Source organism: Suillus plorans, assembly GCF_016647745.1.
Source record: "Suillus plorans strain S12 chromosome Unknown HD556scaffold_6, whole genome shotgun sequence".
In the NCBI taxonomy this organism is placed as follows: Eukaryota; Fungi; Basidiomycota; class Agaricomycetes; order Boletales; family Suillaceae; genus Suillus; species Suillus plorans.
This window is the reverse complement of record NW_024537390.1, coordinates 147,326-169,180: the sequence shown is the minus strand read 5'-3', so window position 1 is coordinate 169,180 and position 21,855 is coordinate 147,326. Positions and strand designations below refer to the sequence as shown.

The 21,855-nt window shown below is 47.3% G+C and overlaps 9 protein-coding genes across 9 annotated transcripts; 1 reads left to right on the top strand and 8 right to left on the bottom strand.

Moving 5' to 3' along the window:
- Positions 1–184: 184 nt before the first annotated feature.
- HD556DRAFT_1429690 (WD40-repeat-containing domain protein) lies at positions 185–1,805 on the bottom strand (the record flags this gene model as incomplete). Its single annotated transcript, XM_041304836.1, has 8 exons — positions 185–311; positions 364–503; positions 564–653; positions 712–944; positions 1,011–1,232; positions 1,293–1,454; positions 1,515–1,533; positions 1,752–1,805. 8 exons carry the CDS (start codon positions 1,803–1,805, stop codon positions 185–187), a joined length of 1,047 nt encoding a protein of 348 aa, XP_041165231.1.
- Positions 1,806–2,949: 1,144 nt separating this feature from the next.
- On the bottom strand, positions 2,950–4,423 carry HD556DRAFT_1517426 (vesicular-fusion protein SEC17). The gene is made up of 5 exons (XM_041309094.1): positions 4,383–4,423; positions 4,005–4,330; positions 3,774–3,954; positions 3,552–3,726; positions 2,950–3,503 (listed from the first exon to the last, which is right to left on the bottom strand). The coding sequence occupies exons 2-5, from the start codon at positions 4,276–4,278 to the stop codon at positions 3,267–3,269; spliced, it is 867 nt and encodes a 288-aa protein (XP_041165230.1). The 5' UTR covers positions 4,279–4,330; positions 4,383–4,423; the 3' UTR covers positions 2,950–3,266.
- Positions 4,424–4,833: 410 nt separating this feature from the next.
- HD556DRAFT_1228468 (uncharacterized protein) lies at positions 4,834–5,543 on the bottom strand (the record flags this gene model as incomplete). Its single annotated transcript, XM_041297225.1, has 3 exons — positions 4,834–5,004; positions 5,050–5,427; positions 5,490–5,543. 3 exons carry the CDS (start codon positions 5,541–5,543, stop codon positions 4,834–4,836), a joined length of 603 nt encoding a protein of 200 aa, XP_041165229.1.
- Positions 5,544–6,066: 523 nt separating this feature from the next.
- On the bottom strand, positions 6,067–7,506 carry HD556DRAFT_1429687 (mitochondrial carrier domain-containing protein; the record flags this gene model as incomplete). The annotated part of the gene is made up of 10 exons (XM_041304835.1): positions 6,067–6,111; positions 6,173–6,199; positions 6,257–6,279; positions 6,307–6,385; positions 6,442–6,580; positions 6,640–6,722; positions 6,743–6,925; positions 6,983–7,046; positions 7,095–7,161; positions 7,476–7,506. 10 exons carry the CDS (start codon positions 7,504–7,506, stop codon positions 6,067–6,069), a joined length of 741 nt encoding a protein of 246 aa, XP_041165228.1.
- On the bottom strand, positions 7,452–9,842 carry HD556DRAFT_791682 (uncharacterized protein). The gene is made up of 3 exons (XM_041311644.1): positions 9,731–9,842; positions 8,821–9,671; positions 7,452–8,770 (listed from the first exon to the last, which is right to left on the bottom strand). The coding sequence occupies exons 2-3, from the start codon at positions 9,563–9,565 to the stop codon at positions 7,719–7,721; spliced, it is 1,797 nt and encodes a 598-aa protein (XP_041165227.1). The 5' UTR covers positions 9,566–9,671; positions 9,731–9,842; the 3' UTR covers positions 7,452–7,718.
- A 595-nt stretch (positions 9,843–10,437) lies between these two features.
- On the bottom strand, positions 10,438–11,555 carry HD556DRAFT_1334075 (uncharacterized protein). The gene is made up of 2 exons (XM_041301854.1): positions 11,346–11,555; positions 10,438–11,244 (listed from the first exon to the last, which is right to left on the bottom strand). The coding sequence occupies exons 1-2, from the start codon at positions 11,413–11,415 to the stop codon at positions 10,709–10,711; spliced, it is 606 nt and encodes a 201-aa protein (XP_041165226.1). The 5' UTR covers positions 11,416–11,555; the 3' UTR covers positions 10,438–10,708.
- A 466-nt stretch (positions 11,556–12,021) lies between these two features.
- Positions 12,022–13,820, top strand: HD556DRAFT_1429686 (serine-tRNA ligase; the record flags this gene model as incomplete). Its single annotated transcript, XM_041304834.1, has 8 exons — positions 12,022–12,157; positions 12,261–12,331; positions 12,384–12,545; positions 12,603–12,726; positions 12,782–12,975; positions 13,031–13,460; positions 13,518–13,657; positions 13,719–13,820. The coding sequence occupies 8 exons, from the start codon at positions 12,022–12,024 to the stop codon at positions 13,818–13,820; spliced, it is 1,359 nt and encodes a 452-aa protein (XP_041165225.1).
- Positions 13,821–15,155: 1,335 nt separating this feature from the next.
- On the bottom strand, positions 15,156–17,529 carry HD556DRAFT_790950 (uncharacterized protein). Its single transcript, XM_041311641.1, has 10 exons — positions 17,481–17,529; positions 17,117–17,430; positions 16,853–17,064; positions 16,730–16,798; positions 16,302–16,672; positions 16,232–16,249; positions 16,008–16,181; positions 15,863–15,961; positions 15,757–15,807; positions 15,156–15,706 (listed from the first exon to the last, which is right to left on the bottom strand). Exons 2-10 carry the CDS (start codon positions 17,158–17,160, stop codon positions 15,368–15,370), a joined length of 1,377 nt encoding a protein of 458 aa, XP_041165224.1. The 5' UTR covers positions 17,161–17,430; positions 17,481–17,529; the 3' UTR covers positions 15,156–15,367.
- Positions 17,530–18,387: 858 nt separating this feature from the next.
- On the bottom strand, positions 18,388–19,884 carry HD556DRAFT_1304228 (uncharacterized protein; the record flags this gene model as incomplete). Its single annotated transcript, XM_041299664.1, has 8 exons — positions 18,388–18,498; positions 18,598–18,615; positions 18,668–19,032; positions 19,090–19,149; positions 19,204–19,399; positions 19,460–19,523; positions 19,625–19,682; positions 19,854–19,884. 8 exons carry the CDS (start codon positions 19,882–19,884, stop codon positions 18,388–18,390), a joined length of 903 nt encoding a protein of 300 aa, XP_041165223.1.
- Between the last annotated feature and the right edge of the window lie 1,971 nt (positions 19,885–21,855).

The window sequence follows — 21,855 nt, the reverse complement described above, 5'->3', positions numbered from 1 at the left end:
GACTTTCTTAGTCCATTACGCTCCTGCTTACAACACTTCGAACGGACTAAAGTCTCTGTTGGGCACTTCGAGGACCCGTACTCGATCGCTCTTCAAGTTTCAATACAACATGATGCACAGTGCATACATCATCTAATCCTCAAGTCACTTCGGATACACGTCATGAATAATAGAATACATGTGTTCAATCTTCAAGCTGCAGATCCCCATACGGCTTTACTCTGAAGTAGGACTCATCGAAGTGATGAACACGTATAAAACCGTCTTCTCCGCCGGAAGCATAGCTCGTGCCAGTCGGATGAACAGCAATTCTAGTAGTCAAATCAAAATCATTGAAAAATAAATAAAACTAGGGGAACTGACGTGTTAATGGGTCCGAAATGACCTTTTACTCTGCCAACCTCCTCTTCAAAGACCTTGTGCCAAAACCGGGTTTCAAATTTACCTTGCCGCAGCGACGTAGTCGTGACCTGCATCGCTTCCTGACCACCACCTACTAGTACCTGTGCGCGTATCCGTTATATGAGCAAGATATAAAAGACGAAGACGCATGATCGACCTACGTATGGTTTGTTGGGCGCTAGTGCTGCACTGTTCAAAGGTGTCTCTGTTGCAAAAGTTTTGAGTACTCGAAGAGTTTTTGTGTCGTGTATCTAGGCCAGTAGCATATCATGAACAAAACGCCCAAGTCACCGATAGCTAGAAACTCACCCGAGCAGTTTTGTCTTTGCTACTTGTTACGAAGTAGCTGCGATCGGCAGACAATTGCAAATCGGTGACGACGTCCATGTGCGCACGCTCATTATTGAGAACTTCTGTCCCAGTCACAACATCAAAAAGAGCGATTTTTCCAGACTCGTGACCAGTGATGATCAGGTTTGGTGTGTATGTGAATGCGCAGACGGTGGCCTTCGACCCTATGGGACTGAACATATGTTCTGGTTCTAGTGATTCTGGAGGGGCAGCCTTGTATCAGGAGTGATCAAGGGTAATATTTCCATCTTACTCACGAGTTGTTCCATCTCCATCACGGTTCAGCTTGAACACTCTTATAACACATTGATGGCCCATGCGTTGCTCAGTGATGCAAACGACACGTTCGTCATCGTCGCTGAATGCAACACGCTTCACAGCCGTCGGGAACTCCCAAACGTAAAGACATTTGCCATCGGATACGTTCCACAGACGTAGCTCATTATCGGCAGATCCAGAGACAAGAAATCTTGACTGTGCTATCAGATATTGGTCAATATCAGTAGCACCACGGCGTAGAAGGGGGGAAAAGTCCTTACAATCGGCGTCGATTGTCCATACTGTGCCATTGTGGCCATCGTATGTACCTAGGCGTTCACCATTGTGTGAGAACCAAACGTTGATAATATGGTCTTTGGAGCATGAAAAAAGTAAGTCCCCTTCTGAATTGAACTTGATTTGAGTGAGTGATCGTTCGTGACCTGCGAGACTGAATGTTAGATCACGGTTGAAGCTTTGAAGATGCTATGGATTGATTTTGCCTTGCAATAGAATTGGCCTCTATGATGGAGCGATTAGTATGCAAAAAACATCAGGCCTATGCATGTCCAACCATTATTCAGTATCTCAACAACACGTCGAGCTGTTGATCAGCAAAGTTGTATTTGCTTGTACGAGAGTTGAAAGAGAAAAGATTTCGAGCGGTTTACGACTGCCGCATTCGGAAGTTTTGTTCTTCATTGCGACTTGAATTATTCTCAGTCCACAAACGCCAATACATCCACCAGCAGCATGGTCCGTAACACACCGACCAGGATATGGCTCAAGAGCATAACACACTATGTTGAGTAAAGTTCATCCGAATGACTTATCGATATTAGAGACCTTTGTCACCTATATCCCAACCACTCGAGATCGATATAACTTCAGTGGTGAGCTCCATTCTGCTTCCTTTATTAAAGTTCATCTAGCGGATTCTAGCTAGAAGTCGGCCATGAAAACGCCCTACAGCCCAGCGAGTGTATACTGCCAAAATGACTCGCTACTTCTCTCATCCTCATTTATACGCTTTTCAGACAATCTTGCGGATGATCAAGTCCGACTATGCGTGCATGGAGCGTATTTACTCTCGGCCATTCGATTAGCGCGGTGAAATCAAGAAGACTAGATAGAAGAGGGAAGGTCAAGGCCTGATCCTGGCATTCGATCATTAAATGCTGAAAACGTCAAAGCTGGGGCTCACAATTGCGTCTACTGACATCGCATCACAGCTGGAAATTTGTCTTCTCGGTTCTCTCGGTGCTTTGTTCCTGATGAACGAAATTGTTAGTATTCAGTGAGAAGGATGACCAGTTCTGCTCTCTGGTTATTAACAATTTTGCTGCTTGAGCACCTTCAAGTTATCATCCTGGGCCATTGTACGTTTTGATCGTCGTTCAGCACTTATGTTTACCCACTAGTGAAGTTGGATATCGAGACAAAGCTCCACTGTTTTTCAACCATTGGTCCTTGCCATCATTCATGTTTTCATGGAGCACTTATTGTTTTGATGTCAACTGCGGCAACGTGATACTCTACAGGACCAAGGCGCGCTTACATACTAGTACTGGTCGCCTGAACGATCTTATTTTGCCTGATCATTGTTAGAATCAGTCTGAGTGCACATACTATCTTTCCTAGATCTGGTCTGGCGCATTATAATTATCCCGTTGGCCACATCTCAGCTTCTGGATGAAGTGTTTTTGATGATCACGATGTCTCACTTCTATGCAGAAGGATTTCATCCCTATGATGGGTGATTCGTCCTGCTGGCCAAAATTCAGGGACAGTTGGCATTTCTGACTGCAGCCTCCAATGTGCACTGGCAGGAAACGGTTCAAATAGCCAGGCCTCCCATTAGCCATCTTGCACGAAGATCCGCTTCAAGTCATCCATAATGCTCCATCTTGGGATCTCACTGCTATCCAAAGTGCTGAGCCGCATCGAAGGTGCTCAGCGCTCAGCTTATGTGAGCGTACACATGTTGGCCAAATCGCATATTCAAATCCAAACCCGGTCTGTCTATTATCGACGGCCATATACATGCAGACTGGTCACGGGTCGACCCGCATCTTCCCGTTCCATGGCTGCGCGATGTGTCACAGCACGTGCGACGTGGACGTATATAATTACTTGTGGTTCGCCCCGTGCATGATATCCATGTCAATATAATCGGCCCAATCTAAACTATTAATGTGAATGTGAACCGTCAGACGTACGCATAGAAATACAGGTGAGGCGTGAGTGGCATCCCATCAGAGAATATCCACCTCGTCCTTGAGTGACCTCTTGATCTTCAACAATATTCCTGTCTTCCAATTATCCAACTTCGTGACCTGATCATACTCAAACACTGCTGTCGTAAAGGCTCGTTCATCGCCATCCGTTACAAGCGCACACATGTCTTCTAGGAACTTGCATTCCCGGGTTGAGCTGAATGTAACATCTTTCGACTTGAACACTTCGATATCCCGCTGTGCTTTCCCAACATCCTAGAACATGATGAGAAATTGAGTAGGTCACATTTATGAGAAACGTACTCTCATGGCGAGTGCACAAAGGCCCGAACGCAACCAGTAATCTTTCACGCTATACTTTGTCAGGTTCGACTTCAGCGCGTAACTTGCGACCATCTCATAAAGCTGTATAGCCCCTTTGTAGTCTTCAATTTCAGCACAGAGGTCTGCTGCATCCTTACGACATGCGCTAGCCGTTCTATAGCCAAGGTGAGCTGTTGTCTGCTCTGTAAAAGCTGTACATACGCAGCAGCTTCCTCCTGGTCATACCACTCGGCGGCTCGCTGGAAGCTCTCGCATGCTTTCGCGATGTTATTCAATTCGTGTTGATAGATCTGGCCAATCTCCTTCTCTCTGTCTGCTGCCTGGCGGAACCTACCCGACTTAGTGAGATGCATAATCGTGCAACCTAAAGCCTGAATCGCCACTGCAGAGCCAGATCAGTATCAACTCCATCACGAGTGCGGAGAAACATACATTGAGGGTCATCTTTCTTGTATGCCTTGGCAGCATTCCACCAAGCATTTGCTGCATCGTTGGTTTCGTTGCACTTTTCTCTGCACTCTGCTTCTCTTGAAAATGCGTCGCCAGCTGCCTTGAATTGCTTCTCGAGCCGGAAAGAGTTGGCAGCTTGTTGGTATAGGTCACCTGCTTCCTCCCATTTAGTTGATGAAGAAGAAAACCATCCAGTCGAAGAATTTGATTTCTTATCAGCTTTCTCGAGAAGAATCTCTGCTGGTGATTTGGGCATGGTGGTTGTGGAGAGTCGGGTCACTCTGGATCATTGGGAGGCGCATTTGGGGCTGGGTTGCAGGTGTGATGCTTACATAAGTTCAAGTACAGCCGCAGACTCACTTCGGGCTTGGCTTGTTAACATCAGTGAACTGCCAGAAAAATGAGAAGAAGATATATAATAATACATTCTACATAATCACAAACATCGACATAATTCTGATGTTTGACCTTATAGAGGAAAGAACATAGCCTAAATTTCATGCACCAGGGAAGACACACACACATCACTCAAACTTCAACGTGAAGGGAATGTGGAGCAGAAGCTGTATAGTGAAGCTAGACCTCATAACTATGGTTCATATTAATAATCCATTAGGGTTCCTGAGTACATGCTGACATGACCACCGAGCGCTAAGTAACTTGCCCCGGTCGCTTTCTGCATCTTATCCAACAAAAACTGGTGGAATCAACTCTATGCAGTATAAGTTTGTCAGTGAGTGGTAATTACAAAGGATCTCTGTTTCTGAGTTATGGTCGCCGTAGTACTTATTGTACATTCATAGAGGTCCGGCTAGGAGAAAGATGAATCATGAGCATACGATATATAGATCACTGAGAGAGGTAATTTACCGTAATCGTAATAGTGATGTTTGAAGATGGGACCATCCTTCTTATCCGATGATGTGAACTTCACATGTCTAGCGAATCTCCTCTCGCCGTCTAATACTTCAAACCCCCATGTCTGAAGAGCATGAGGAACGAATAAAATCAAACTATAAAGTCGTACCAGTTCTGTCTTCCACTCCATGCCACTTTTTGAAGTATCACTCCGGGTTACAGCGAGAATTAACCCGTCTTCAACTGCATCTTCCGTCCAGCCAGACCTCAAGAATTCATCATCCACTTCCTCAACCTTGATTCTCTTTGATTGTGCTATCAAAGCACCAAAAACATCGTCGTTTATGCTACGTTCCTCCCAATCGAGAGTGCGATACTGAGTCGTGCCTGAGATACCGCCAGATAGAGTCTGTTCGATATCTATGTGCTCAAAGCCGCCCTCGTCGGCATAGTGCTTCAACGTAAACATCAAGTTGGCACGCCGTTCGAACCAAGATATGCCCTGGAGCTTGAGGATATCGTCGCTGTCATCGCTCAATGTTTTGTTCTGTCACCAGGGAATATAATCAGAATTATCCCTGCGATATACATAACCTGAGCACAACGAACCATAACATATTTCCCAGTGAGATTCTTGATCGTTACTTCGGGAGGCGCGGCCATGATGGGCAGAAATAATAAGTGTGATGAGACCGACGGTACTTTATGAGGTCCCAAGATATCGCCACTCTCACAGTGAGCTATTGTTGGAATCAACGTGGCTGCTGTTTACTTGTCTTGTAACATGCAGTGCACAATAAGTTCTACCGACAAACTGCCAACATTCAGGTGAATGGTCAGCCATCAACGTCGTGACGAAGCAACTTGTCATGAAGGAGATGAGATGAAATGGCTGTAAAGGGACACTTATTGAAGATCGATATTCATGCCCTGTGCACCTAAACCCGTAGTCCGGTCACCACGTCAAATAACGGCGTAGTGTATATCAGGCTGGTCACGAGCCTACCGTACAGCTTCGCGACATTGCCAGGGGTTGGGGGATACGAGGAGAGGAGCTGGAAATTGTCGCGGCGAAGGGCTGTAATTCCGAGACGCGATTGCTCACAAACTGAACTCTCTTGTGGCACAATTTCAGCCCAGTGATGAATTCCATTTGTGATATATGTTCTATAAAATAGTGGCCCATTCAGAAGAAACCATCCATGAACTTCCGCGAGGTTTCGACACCAAGCTGCCATAACCAATACTGATTAGAATACAGTCACAGAGTCAGATTGAGGAACAAAACGTACAAATGTGGCAGCATTAGCTGGGAAAGCCTAAAGCAATATCACAGTATGTAAGCAATGTTCGGCATAATCATGGAAACGACATACTTTAGCCATCGCTGGACCAAGACCTTACCATAATGCAGTAATCCCATCACGCGCTACGGTCTTTCTAAAGCAATCGGAAAGTCCAGGATATGTACCAGAAGGTGCAGATTGTATGCGGGATTCCAAAACCTGTTGAAGCAACATGAATAGAATCCTGGAGAGATTTATGGCTCGGGAGGCCTTACATCTGGGGGTATAGCTATCGACCACGTTGCAACACCTGCAGTTCCGCCTGCGAACATAATGGCGCCTAGGTTGAGGTCTCCTGCTGACGGCCCAGCGGGCGTCAGGGCCTTCTTGGTAACTTCATACGCCGCAAAGTAACTGAGAAGCGTTATTTCAGTCCAGGTCGAAGTGTTCTCAAATGTCAGATGTAAACTTACACGGCACTGCCTGGTCCGTCGCGAGCGATAGTTGCACCAGTGCCTCGAAAGATGCTCCGTATACCACCTTCCCTGTAGAGGTGCTTCATAACATCGAAGACACCTTTGTATTGGGGCCCTGAACTTGCACCTGCAGCAGAACCTTTGCTCTCTCAACAGGTGCAGTAATGAGGGTCGTCGGTACGGCAGACAAGAAACCGGCAGCGGCAAGTTCTGCTGTAGAAAGCTTCTCGGATGTACGATTGGGTGTGAATGCGAGTATTAAATTCTTAGAGGCATCGTATGCCTGGAGGTAGCAGTCTCAGCAAGACGCGTAATTTGGATATAGGCACCGTATATTTACCCAGAAGGACACTGCAAAGATTGGAGTGACTCCCAGCAGTGGAGGTACCATTCCACGATACAAGCTGTTGATTGAATTGAGAGTAGCCCTGAGCATAGACACAACCACTCACCCAGTGACACCATCTCGAGCTAATGTTTTCCTGATAACATCAATTGCACCGGTATACGCGCCAGGAGCTGCGGTCAGCAAGTGTCACCAAAAAGGAAGAATCACAAACGGAAAGCTGTATCGAGCAACAGCAAATCAGAAACCAGCGAGAGTGAGGCTGAACCAAAACGTACTTCGAAAAAGAAACCTCCAGGTCCTCCAAAATCTAAGCGCGCGCGCGCGTCGAAACTCTATTGATGAGGTTGTCCATGAGAGCGAGGCCAGTGAAGAAGAAACAGAAATTGAGCCTTTCCGAGTCGTTGAGGATGCTGAACATCAGGAAAACCTTCCGATACAAACCTACGTGACTAAGTATGAAGTTTAATAAAATTTTCTCTAATACATTGTAATTTCGCAAAGGTTGCTAGGTACATTTATTTCGTAAAGCGTAAGCATTCGTAAAGTGCTAGGTATTCATGAAGTGCTACAGGTTCGAACCAGATCTCTATGATTCTGATCCTCGGAATGTGATGCAAGCTGCAATGGAGAAATGATCATATAGTACTAAGTATACGGTAAATATCGCTTGCTCATTTTAATTTGAGAATATAATATCCAGATACGGATTCTTCACGATTAGTTGTTCTCAACTGCTCCTCCCAACTACCACCAGGGCAACAATGAACAGCAGCATAATAATAATTCCACTCACAGCAGCAGCCACCCTACACCTCCTAATCCACGGGCTCCTCGCTATTAAAAAAGGGCCACGAGGATGCGCTGAATGTATCCCTCGCGAATATGATGGCGGCATTAAGCTCTGCACCGAAGGCGCCACAAAGGGATAGCCATGGTGCAATGGCTGCATCGTAAATGAATTAACTGTCCGTGTGCTCTTACCCGTCCACAAGGGCGTCATGCTGCCACCCCGGCCATAGGTATTATTATTCTTGGCTTTCACCAGCCATCCACCGATGAGCCAACACCATGGTGCAATAAACCCAAGCCAGAACAGTGTCCGAGCGGTGTCGGATTTCTCAGTATGCTTAGCCCATTTCTCGTTGGCCTGGCGTGCGCTAGAGCATTCTGTATATGAGCCGAAATATAGCTCTGACTCTGCAAAGCGACGGTCGATGAATGAAGATGACATCGATCGAACAGAATCACGCTGGCTTGGAGTATCGAGCCCACCGTGATTGACCCGGTGATCTACATTGGGCTGTGGTAACGAGTATGAGGGTGGATATGTTGAGGTTCGCGATGAAGCACGGGGGAGCAAGGGTGTGTGTGTTGCTGGAGGTAGTGAAGGTAGCTGGGGGATTCCTTGTTGGCGCTCGGGGGAATTCTTAGAAGACTCTGCAGTTCGGCTCGATGGGAGTTCCTGATCATCTAGAGGTTCATGATCCGGTTCCAAAATCATAGCAGAGTACCTGCTCTCCCGTGCTGCACCAGCCGACCGAGCTGTGACGAAGCTCTCGCGTTTCGTTGATGTATCATCGGGAATATCCTCAGCGATATCCCGGGACAAAATTGTGTCTGAAGGGAGAGGTCCAGGAAACGCTGGGCGTAGATCAAGAGGAGGAATGACAGGTGGTGTTGCAGATAACGAGTTGCCAGACTGGTGTGTCCTCGTCGACGACATACTTATGGTCCTGTTCAACGGGCGGGAGAGAAAATTTGAGTATACTGGCGAAGAACCTGTTCACATTGATCAGTCACGATACAAACTCTAGAATTTGCGAACGAACGTGATGAGTCACCAAGCGAATCCTCTCGTCGCCTCGCAAACTGCGGAGGAACAACTGGAGTGGTGGGCGTGGGTGTTGGGCGTGCGGAGTACATAGCCACCGCACTAGTTGGGGTCATCATAGATGGACTGATCGGTGTCATCATAGTGGCTGTAGTACCACTCGTTCGAGAACCGGAGCCACCTGGGCTACTTGGTAATGACACGGTGCGCTTCTCGGGTGACATATAGTCTTGCTCAACAATTGGAGAAAGTGGTTGCCCAAAACACTCCTGTATCGGTACTCGCAATGAATGTGAGCTCTTGGAGGGTTGTAAGGACCGCGTGCGTGTGGCATTTGCTGGTGGTGCAGTGGGTGGTGGTGGTGGGAAGTGATGAGGTTGAAGATCCGGTGACGATGATGCAGCACGAGCAACCGAAGTTCCTCCAGCCCCTCCAAGCCAGGAAACCTGTGAAGGGGTTTTAGGTGATTCGAGGCTACTCTGGGAGGATGATGCCGGCGTATGATTTTGCCAGTATGGGTAAGGGTGTGTCGGCACGCGGAGCCCAGGAGGCAGCGGGCGCTTAGGATTTGAAGGCGTAGTCTGAAGGGAGGATGTACTGTCTAGTGCTTGGGAGCTCTGACTTTCTACGGGAGGACGATTCGAGTGGACCTCGGTTTGGATATGCACCTGAAGTTCCGGGTCAGCGTCTTGCTGACGTTGTTTACCCTTGCTATTGGATTCCGAGCCTATGAAACGAAACATGGTGGAGAAGATGAGAGATAGAAGACTGGGTTGAGTGTGTGGTGACGAAAGCGTTTCCTGTGGACTCTCGGCGTGCGATCAATGACGTGGAAGAGTGGTAAGGGTGCTGAAAGATCAATGGAGGTAAGTACGTGTAATGTTTAAATGCAAAGAAACCTCGGACACATGAAACCAGTGTCAGGTATAAGTACCGTGGAGAGGCGGGCATGCAGGAGAAGCTTGATGTGAAAGGTGAGGATGCCACAGAACAGGGGGGCGTAAGAAGCACGATATCACTATCGATGCTCGTAGGATGAAATCGATTAGCCATAGAGAGTAGGCGGCTGGCTGTTCAGATTATCGTATGAGGAGGCTGACGAGCGCAAGGAAAGGCGTGTACACCTCACGCATAACATGAGGCGAGTACCTGCCATATCGGCTAATCAACAGATAATAGAGTCGTAAACCGTTGTGGACCGTGACCATTGTTTGCAGTAAGTTGGCAGTTTTTACATCTAGTCGAGCTCTCTACATTCCAGCCACTGCCAGTGCACCGGACGAGTCAGATTGAAAGTAGCAGGATGACAACAAAGCTTACCTCCTTGGTGACATAGAAAGCCGGAATTAATACATGTGCGTTCCAGTTGCCTACTAAGCGGATAGTATTACATGAGGGATGTGAATGAAAGAGTAACCAATAGTAATGCCGCGTAGGTCCGACTCCTCGTGTATCATGGCCGCCGCTTGACACGAATGACCATTCACCTCGAGTAAATATTCAGCACATGGCCACTGGTACGCATAAGTTTGACAGGAGAAACCTAAGTATGAACGACCATCAATATCATCCCCTGCATCATGACAGATGGTAGTACCCATCACAGTTGAGTGAGGTGGCTGTACATTTCATCGCTCAATCCGAAGTGTCCTTTCAGGAATACATTGATATAATTGGCAAACAACAGGGGGGGGGGGGGGCGAGGAATTAGTAGCAGTACGTATAAACAGTGTCGGTATCGTAAATCGTTAGTAGAACCCTCTTCTGCACCAACCAGCGTGCAATCCATTCTGTATCCGTACATTCATCAATAACTAGATCTATGCACTTAGACGTACTCGTGTTCATCGATAAAATAGATTGTAAAAGCGAGGGTATGGTCCACGTCATACACCGGTCTCAGTGTCTGCTGGGGTATCATCGGCAGTGGGAATGTCTTCTGCGACAGGTGTATCCTCAGCTGCTGATGTAGAAAGTGCCTTGGTATCATCCTTTGAATCATCCTCAGGTTGCCCCTCATCCAAAATTACTTGAGACGAAGAAGCTACCGAATCCGCATCCGAACCATCTTGGGCGTCTTTCTCATCGGCCTCCTCCTCCGGAGTCGTAGCTGCTGCTTCTGTCAATGTTGTATCCAGTGGTTGGATTCTACCAGGAGAATCTGGAAGTGGAATTTCCTCGGGGCCGCACGGTGAATCCAACTTCTTCTCATCCAATTCCACATCCTTCACCCCCTGTGTCACTGACTTGACATCCTCCCCCTCCTTCTTATCCGAGTCTGCTGGTATTGGAGGGGTACTGCCTTCAGCCTGTGTGGAGTCCCCCCTTAGTTTCTTGACACTCGTCGAAGTAGAGTCATCATCGTCATCCTCAACGAAGCTGAAACACCTCTTCCGACCTATTGTGGGTGCATTTGACGTTGCTACATATCAGATCAATCAATCAGAACAATAATACAGGAGCGCGCCAATTCCAAAAGACCGTCAGATGATCCGCCATGTTGGGATATGAAACACGACTCACCATCATCTCTCCAGGGCCGATCTGGGCGCGGCAGAAATGAAGTTGAAACACGACGTATAAACTTGAACATTGATATAGCACGTGTCAGGTGAAATGACAGATATATGAAGTAAAAGATATGGACTGGGGCAAGCGAAGGTTATTATCGATACAGTGATACTGTTGGGTGGCTGATGTACTACTACGTACACCAGAAACCAAATTTACAACACTTCAACGGACATGAACGGTTAAGGATCTTCTATTGACAATTATTTGGTCATATGGTTTTTGTTCTGAATTTTTCGTTTCACAAGTCCAAAACGAAATTTCAAGGTCGTCAATTAAGTAAGTGTATGCAAGCATGACAGGAAGCATCGCCAGTTCATTCAGAGGCTCAAGCGCTCATACCGTGACTCGACGTATCGCACCGGCTGGTTTCGATGGTGCAGTGAATCCAACTATCGCGCTTACGTAACGCGATCATGACTCGAATGATTCGAAGGACTATTGGAGGAAGAGATCAAAAGGATAGCAAAACATCTTGATTCATAACACTACACCAGTTGACACATACTAGCTGATACCCTTGATCTCGAGCATTGGCTATCTCCCTTTTTGATCGCTTCGATCCTCGTCTCCTCCATCACCGACGATCCAGAAGTTTAACCAAAACTAGAAGAGAAATATAACTACCATGACGCTTGACGTGACTAGTTTCATAGACAACAAAGGAGGGAATGCCGAGGAAATTCGTGAATCGCAGCGGAAGCGAGGAGAGTCGGTAGAGCTGGTCGATCAGGTCATAGATATGTACGCGGAGTGGGTGAAGAGTGAGTTTCGATTGCCTTTCATGATCGGCGGCCCTCTCAAACGCGCGATCTTGAGAGCTCTCTGGCTTTGAACATAGAATTCATGTGCTGATTTTATTTTAAGTGGATTTTGAAGCGAACGGCCTCAGCAAGCAGGTCAACGCGGTGCAAAAGGAGATCGCAGCCAAGAAGAAGGTTGTTCTTGACGCTTATCCACTCACTTGCCTGAGTTTATGATATCTTATAGGCCAAACAACCAGCAGATGACCTTGTTGCTACTAAGAAAGAGCTGGATGCGAAGGTTGACGCGAAACGGAAGGAGACCCGCGAGTTCGAGGTTGAGATGCGGAAGAAAGCTTCTACAGTAGGAAATCTCGTGGCGAAGGATGTCCCAGTCAGCTTGACTGAGGTGAGTATCCGAGTTATGTCTTCCTATTCAAACTGAGAAACTGATATAACATTTCAGGATGACAATGTATTTCTCCGAACCTGGCATCCAGATGGTCCTAATGGCCAAGTAGAAAAGAAAACGGATATCATGCCTCACCATGAAGTTTTGCTTAGACTAGATGCAATGGACCTTGATCGAGGTTTGATTATCGCTGCATTCATATTCCATAACTGGTATTGAAACCAATACGCCAGGTGCCAAGGTCGCAGGTCACCGTGGCTACTTCCTCACAAATGATGGTGTCGATCTCAACCAAGCCCTTATCACATATGCTCTCGACTTCCTCCGCAGGAAGGGATACAAGAAAGTCCAACCACCATTCCTTGTCAATAAAGACGTCATGGCAAAGACCGCGCAGCTTGACCAGTTCGACGAGGAACTGTACAAGGCATGACAAAGTTGGTGGATAGCACAATTTAAAACTAATCTATATCGTCATACAGGTTATCGCCAATGACGACGAGAAATATCTCATCGCGACCTCGGAGCAGCCTATATCGGCATTCCATCAAGACGAATGGTTCGAAGACCCCAAAGCTCAGCTTCCCATATACTACGCTGGATACTCGACATGTTTCCGTAAAGAAGCTGGTTCGGCTGGACGTGATATGTGGGGCATCTTCCGTGTGCACCAGTTTGAGAAGGTTGAGCAGTTCGTGCTCACCGCTCCGGAAGAGAGCTGGAATGCATTCGATAACATGCTGGCGAACAGCGAAGGGTTCTATCAGAGCTTGGGTCTCTCTTACCGTGTGGTGGCGATCGTCAGTGGTGCACTGAACCTCGCAGCGTCGAAAAAATGCGATCTGGAGGCGTGGTTCCCATTCCAAGGTGCATACAAAGAACTTGTTTCTTGCTCGAATTGTACGGATTACCGTAAGTTGGATTGTCGCCCGTAAACTTCTTGATGATGTGGACTCAGCGATACTACAGAGAGCAGGCGGCTAGAAGTTCGTTGCGGTCTCAAAACGAAGGACCAACAGCGGAAGGTCTACGTCCACATGCTGAACGGAACAATGTGCGCCACAGAACGCGCATTGTGCTGTTTGGTCGAGAATTATCAGACACCAGACGTACGCTCTTCCTCCTTCTCGTGACGCAAGGGATCAACACTAATACTGCATTTACCCTCAGGGTCTCATTATACCCGAGGTACTCAGGCCATATATGCAGGGACGGGATTTCCTACCATGGGTGAAGGAGTTGCCAAAGAACTTGCAGAGAAAGCAAGTGTAAACATTAACCTGCCAAACGAATACTTGCAACGTGCCACGCGTTGACTTTGGTACAAGGTTACATAAACACCAACTCTCCAGACCTTCTATGTCAAGGTCTGACTACGGGAGCATCACCCGAAAATTCTCATCGAGGTATTCAACGGCCTGAGTGCAAGTTTTATCTAGATTTCCTGTATGTCCCCTGAAGTCATGCATGTACGTTTATTGTGTAACACAAGAAAAACCAAGTCTACAAGGAAGAATAGTGAATTCATGCACCGTTGGCATAAATCCTCCCGCAGTTGGCTTTCTGCCTGAACCCATTCAGCAACGGCCGCACCACCTTCACTTTTCCAATCCAACTGGTCCAATCTTTCAGAATCTCCATCTCCTCTCGTGTATTTCCTGTCTGTCCAATCATAATACCCAGGCAGGCAAAACTAGAGCATATGTCCCATACGTTCCGATCCACGTGCTATGAATTGAGTGAATGGACATCCGGGTATCTATATAGGTCGGTACGAGTCCCTGTGGTTTCTGTGGTGATCGTGCTGGAGTGCCTGAGTGCGCCATCACGATCACGGTACTACTACCAAGCAGCGGGGCACCCTACCTGGGAAACGAAGTGCATGTACTTACAAGCACACATTCAGGTACGGATCTAGCGATTCGGGATCGAAGACTGTCGCAACTTGCCCCTTAAATGCGAATCTTGTCACCCTCAACCTGGCAAGACCACGCGAAAGGTACCAGTTTTCTCCGTATGGCGCTACAGCATGACAGTGCATATCCTGGACCAGCACGAGGAGGAGTCCTGGAGAATGTTGTCCCTAGACATAGAGAGGGACTTCCATTGCCGACAAAGTCGGCACACTCCAGCGTTTGTCGCGCAATCTTTCCACATATCTCTAGCATGGATGCAATCCCAGCCAATCCTTCATGTCCCATTAATAAAGCGTAGACTTCCGAGATCTTCGAGAGCAGACGGGACACAGCATCATCCCGGTTCGCCCGATTGAGCATCATCTATCGCCCCTGATTCCGTCGAATCTATTTTGGCATTTGCGAGCTTTTCCTTAACAACCTTTGAATCAGGCTGTTTGGACTGATGAGAGGATGATTGAAAGAGAACATCACGAACTGTAATAGTCGAACTTATGTTTGCAACGCCCACATCGGAAGACGGCCTGGCCAGGATTTGGTCCGGGAGTGATAGTGAGTGGTGGAAGATCCTGCGGCCATTACTAGTTAGATCTGATCATACACGGAACGTACCAATAATTGCATATACCTGGCTTGTCTAAGGGTGTAGGAGATCCCGTGCCCTGGAACCTGCAATCGTAGGTTCAGGGTTGCGAGACTGTCGAGCGCTTCAAGCGAACTTGTCAAATGACTTGAGAAGAAAACTTGTTAATCCTCTGCGCAACCTCTGCGAGATTCATTCCTCGGAGGGCGAGAGATTTAGAGAACGGCTGTAAAGCCTGCAATATATTGTTTGCTGCTAATCCATCATCATTTCTTGGAGCCGGGGACTCGAGCTTCCCAGCACCACTACGAATACAGTGATCACGTTGCACTGTTCTCACACCGTCCACTGTACAAACCCTCCTGCAGTTGCCTTTCTGCTTTCACCCATTCAGCAACAGCACCACCTTCACCTTCACTTACCCAGCTTTCCAACAGGTCTACGATCTTCTCTTTCAGAATCTCCATCTCCTCTTGTTCATTGTCTCGATCTGTTCCAAGTGCGCAAAAATCGTACACCGGTCTTGTAGTACGTTCCGATTGACGTGCTACGAATTGAGTGAATGAGAGGCGAACGTCCTGGTATGCTTTCAGCGCAGTGGGCACGTTATCCAATGTTGTGAGTGGGTGGGCAAGAAGGCGACCAAGTACAAAAGCATCCTTGATACAAAGTGAAGGATTTTCACGGTTCGTTGAATGAATATGCATACCTCAATTGCTTGACCAGCTCCAGCGGCAAGGTGGGATGTCATGGCATGGGCCTATGTACACGGTCTCGTCAAATGATTGTGGTGCCAGCAAGAAGAGACCCACTGCATCACCTATTAACGCAACTCTGTCCCAAGTGAATAACGGCAGATCATTTAGCACGTGAAGCGCCCATCTTGAGGGATTTTCGAAACACTTCGAAAAATACTCATCAGTCGAGGACAGCATGAACAACTCAAAGCCAAAAAATTACATCCAGAACGCGCTTAGCATCAGGCTCAAAGTCCTGATATGCTTTCATAACCTCTTCTTGGGACACAGCCGAAACCCAATGGCCCTCAAAAGGTATACCAGTTTTCTGTTCATCAGGAACATATGCTACGACATTGATCAGTGTTCCTTGCGAAACAGGATACGATACGATGTGCTTTGAAATATTCATCAGCAAACAGGGACTAGTCGATTGTGATAAATCACCTTTCCCTTCCCGCAAAACTGCGAAATGAAAGTCATTCCTGACAATCGTGACGGCTTTCTGAGGACTTACCATTACGAAATCCTTCACAGCTACGTTATTTGGATCCAATTTCAAAAGCTTCTCCGCTGGAAAGATGCTGCGATAGACAAGCGTTCCGGTCCAAGATGGATCACTGTAGTGCCTTATCTTGCTTGGGTCTATGATGTCTGGGCCTATTGTTTCGAAAAGTGTCTTCCGCACTGGGGAGTGGATGCCGTCTGCCCCTACTAATATGTCGGTGATCGAGGTGCTGTCATCAGCGAAAGAGAGGGCGAGTGATCCTGATGACTGCTTTTCATATTTGGTGAGCCGTTTATTAAAGTGCATAGTGCATGACGATGGGATGCTCTGCTTGAGAATGTCAACGAGTTCCTGCCGATGCATATTGAATCCCTGTTTAACTGTGAGAGGCTTTGTCACATTTCTGCCCCCAGTTCGAAATGATGAAGTTCACAGACGTGTTTTGGAGATATAATGAAACCACTCGAAACCACCATTTGGGGCATCGGACTTCCTCAATCTTCGACCTGTCGAAACGAATCAAGTTAAATGCAGTTGTAGCGCAGTTTCTCGAAACAGACCATAGCTGGAGGAAGGGGGCGTTGCTGAAATATGAGAGATTTTTTCATACAAGCCGAGTTCCACCATGACCTCCGCCGCGCGTCGCGAGATTCCAATCCCAGCCCCAGCAGTTGTGACGGCATCATGCGCTTCGTATAAGTCTATGTGGATATCAGGCCCTGCAAACTGGCCAATCGTGATAGCGAGAAAAAGCCCTGCTATGCCTGCACCACTGCATAGGAAGTTCAATCTGCGTCCTGTCTGTGAGAGGTTATCCAGCTCACCAGATTGCTAATCGAAACTTGGGAGGGTCTGATGAGAGCGACATTGAGGATACCTCAGCTAAATCTGAGTAGCACAGCGAGGCCCGAGCCACGTAATTGGCTTCATTTTATGCGACTGTCGACACCGAAGAAGTGAGCTTTGCCGTGAATGCCGGTTGGTCGCGCCATTGGGCAGTCATATCATCGAGCTTCCTTATCAGAACGAATTGTGGGAGGACATGAAATCATCAAATTCCTTGATGCTCTCGGCAGAACACGTTGGCCGTGGTACTTCTTGATGATGGCCCATACGGCAGCTGCAGTTCATTGAGACCCTTTTGGAATGTATCAATATCAATAACGGTTAACCTTGAAAGAAATTCACTGCGAGTTCGGATTAGTGCTGTTGGCAGTTAATGCCATTCCGCCAGTGGCTGCGTGGCAATTACCGGCAGTAGCTCGAGGGTGCTTAATTAAGCTTGATTGTAGGTTGACATGGTGACTTGTCTCACTCCGTCAACCCGTCTAGGATAAAAACACAATGCGCTGGCAGAGGTGAATAATTCCGAACATACTGTTTGCTGCCTGTAATCCATCATTGTTTCTTGGAGTCAGGGACTGGGGCTTCCCAGCGCCGCTACGACTCGTATAAAACCATGACACAATGGACTGTTCTCAAATCGTCCATTGTACGAACCCTCCTGCAATTGCCTTTCTGCCTTTACCCATTCAGCAACTGCACGACCTTCACCTTCACTGTCCCAATTTTCTCATAAGCCTATAATCTTCTCTTTCAGAATCTCCGTCTCTTCTCGTTCGTTGCCCCGATCTGTCTCGAGTGCGCCAAAAATCGCACATCTGTCTCGTACTACGTTCCGATTGACGTGCTACGAATTGAGTGAATGAGAGGCGGACGTCCTGGTATGCTTTCAGCGCAGTGGGTACGTTATCCAATGTTGTAAATGGGTGGGCAAGAAGGCGACCAAGTACAAAGGCATCCTTGATACAAAGTGAAGGACTTGTGGAGTCTGCTGAATGAACATGCATACCTCCATTGCTTGACCGGCTCCAGCTCTAAAGTGGGGTGTCATGGCATGGGCCTATGTACACGATCTCGTCAAATGATTGTTGTACCCACTTATCAGCGCAACTCTGTCGCAAGTGAACAGCGGCAATTAATTCACCACGTGAAGCGCCCATCTTGAGGGGTTTTCGAAACACTGCAAAAATACTCATCAGTCGAGGACAGCATAAACGACTCAACCCCCAAAAAACTTACATTCAGAAGGCGCTTAGCATCGGACTCGGAAGTCCTTATATGCCTCCACAACTTCTTCTAGGGATACAGCCGAAACCCAATGGCCCTCAAAAGGTATGCCAGTTTTCTGCTCATCAGAAACATGCTGTGACATTGATCTGCGTTCCTTGCGAAACAGGATACGAGATGATGTGCTTTGAAATATTCATGAGTAAACAGGGACTAGTCGACTGTGATAAATCACCTTTCCCTTCCCGCAAAACTGCGAAATAAAAGTTATTCCTGACAATCGTGACCACCTTCTGAGGACTGACTGAATCCTTCAAAGTTAGATTGTTTGGATCCAATTTCGAAAGCTTCTCCGTTGGAAAGATGCCGCGATAGACAAGCGTTCCAGTCCAAAATGGATCACTGCAGTGCCTTATCTTGCTTGGGTCTATGGTGTCTGGGCCTATTGTTTCGAAAAATGTCTTCCGCACTGGGGAGTGGATGCCGTCTGCCCCTACTAATACGTCGGTGGTCGAGGTGCTGTCATCAGCGAAATAGAGGGCGAGCGATCCTGGTGACTGCTTTTCATATTCCGTAAGCCGTTTATTAAAGTGGATAGTACATGATGACGGAATGCTTTGCTTGAGAATATCGACAAGATCCTGCCGATGCATATTGAATCCCTGCTTAACTGTGAGAGGCTTTGTCACTTTTCTGCCCCCAGTTCGAAATGATGAAGTTCACAGACCAGGTATAATGAAACCACTCAAACCACCATTTTGGGCATTAGACTTCCTCAATCTTGGACCTGTCGAAACGAAACGAGTTAAACACAGTTGTAACACAAATTATCGAAACAGACCATAGCTGGAAGAAGGGGGCGATGCTGAAATACGAGAGATTTTTTCATACAAGCCGAGTTCCACCATGACCTCCGCCGTGCGTCGCGCGACTGTAATACCAGCCCCAGCGGCTGTAATGGCATCATGCGCTTCGTATAAGTCTATGTGAATATCGCGCCCTGCAAACTTCCCAATAGTAAAAAAGCCCTCCTGTGCCTGCACCACTGCATAGGAGGTTCAGTCTGCGTTTCGTCTGCGCGGGGTTGTCCGACTTACCAGATTGCTACTCGAAACTTGGGAGGGCCTGATGAGAGCGACATTGAGGATACCTCGACTGAATCTAGGTAACACAGTGAGCCACGTAGCTCTATTTATGTGACTTGTCGCCAACGCAGAACCTTTCCCGCAATTGCCGATTGGTCGCAACCACTGAGCAGTCACATCGAGCTTCTATACTGCGAGTCACCGCTGAAGAATTCGAAGACCGCCGAAACTGGTACTAGTAAGAGGGAATTGAAATGTCACGAAAACAGCACAAGAAAAGACGATGGTGATACTGGAGCCACCCAATCTGCAGAACTGTCAACGAACTCGTGATCCGAGAATGTAGTACAGTACATATCCCAATAATGCACATCCCAGTCATGCATATCCTAGATAATGCATCAACTTTGGCAGGGTCCCATCGTGGGCGCAGCCATTATGCACTAAAAACTACATACTGAATAATGCATGAACTTTCGAGGGTAATATGCATTGTCTGGGCACTATTAAGATGGAGGTTGCATTGTTCTATGTGTGAATATAAGCACCAAAATAGGCTGCATTGTGCCGCTCTGGACTCAAAATTCGCATTCCCTCACGTCCAAAACAGCCAGCCCAGCTTATCTATGCTGAAATAGAGCTTATGCGAACAGTCAATGATCTCAAATCACAAAATTGTATCTTCGGGGTGCCGCCAACAATTGATGAGCTTCTCGATCCTGTGGAGGAGAAGGAGATGGAAGAATCTTCATTTGATAGCCAGTTGCAGACATGGTACGTCATGAGATTGCTATTGCAGAGGGTAAGGTTATCGAGATTGAATCTGATGACAACGACGACGGTGGCGGCGGCGACTGCAACAACATGGCATGCGCAGAGTTGAGCGCATTATGTCAGTGAATTGAGACTGCCTGCTTACAATATGGTAATCCTCAGTTTGCCTTAGAGTTATCAGAGCAACTCTGTAGTTATCGTGGTCAGTTGCGACGGGAGGAGCTACAGAATTCAAAGCAGACGTCATTAGATCAATATTTTACCAAGTAATTGATGTACTATCTACTGCAGTTATAACAAGGTCACACGGTGTCACAAATTGTGACATCCAGCATCATGCATATCCATGGTAATGCATGGCATTTTCAGCTTCCCGACCGTATGCATTATTGGGATATGTACTGTATATCCAAAAAGTAGGAATTCGAGGATTCGTCAGACTCAGATGCCTGTAAGGGATAGGATTCTGCGTCATTGGCAGACCTGTTGAATGCAAAATCATTATTTTGCTGCGAAGATGTCGACGCCACGCCAAATACTGGCAGATCTTCCTGTGTTGGAGAATGTCTCACAGCAGCTGTTGGGCGCATTGCTGATCTACACATCACATATCAAGAGCTATGGATGAGAACCGTTCGAGGATCTGAGAGGGCATTCAAACTTACGATCGATTCACGGTCAATTCAGGTTTCGAAAATTGGAGTGAGGATCGAGGCATGAACCTTGCGTGAATCAAGTTTGACTCCCAATATATTGATCGATCACCGTGACGGTGAGTACTATATGCACAAAAGATCTACATACTGGACTTGAGAGACGAAATTCAGTTAGTAATTGCATTCTTGTAGCAATCAATGCCAACCATGATATTGTATCTCCTTGCCTAGCATCCAATTTCAAAATACGAGCAATGGTCGGCCTTCCTAATCTCCTGAATTCGTGACGATGAGTGATTCGAGTCGGAGTAGCAAGATCTGCAGTCGTTCATGATCAGTACTTTGCAGGGCAGCTACTTATCATATCAGTTTGAAAATAGCCGGTCTGGGTGAAGGCCTGCACGCCATCTGGGTCGGTATCTGCTAGGTGCACGCTCGACACGGATGCCGGAGTTTGACGTTGCCAATGGCTGACAGCGCCCGACATCCCGCCACGGCACCGTCACTACCACCACCTGCTGCCCGCCGTTGTCACACGCTGAGCACGCACCATGTACGTTGAGTCCATATTTACCGCCATGGGGTGGCACATCGAGCCGGCCGGAGCGAGTAGATCGGTGTGAGAAAAGAGACAGGGAACTTGAAGGAGGGGGACGTTGACATTGCTCAATTGGTACGAGCCCGAAATTAGCATTCCTTGGGCGGCGGGCACTTCAGGCAGCGGGCGGGCGTAGAGGTAGCTTTGTCATTAAAACTCCACTTGAATCATTAAGACCCCAGGCACATGCTAAGTTTGACAGCAACGACCAACTTAAGTATTCAGATCCAGAGCTTGTGTCGTTCCAGGTGACCATGACGAAACACGGTACTGGATGTATGGTTTATTAAAAAGTTTTCTCACTTGCAAGTCGTTCGCTAAGTACCGCAACGCCTGGACAGCGAGTGGGTTTCAAAGAGTGCGTCATACATTTGACTAAT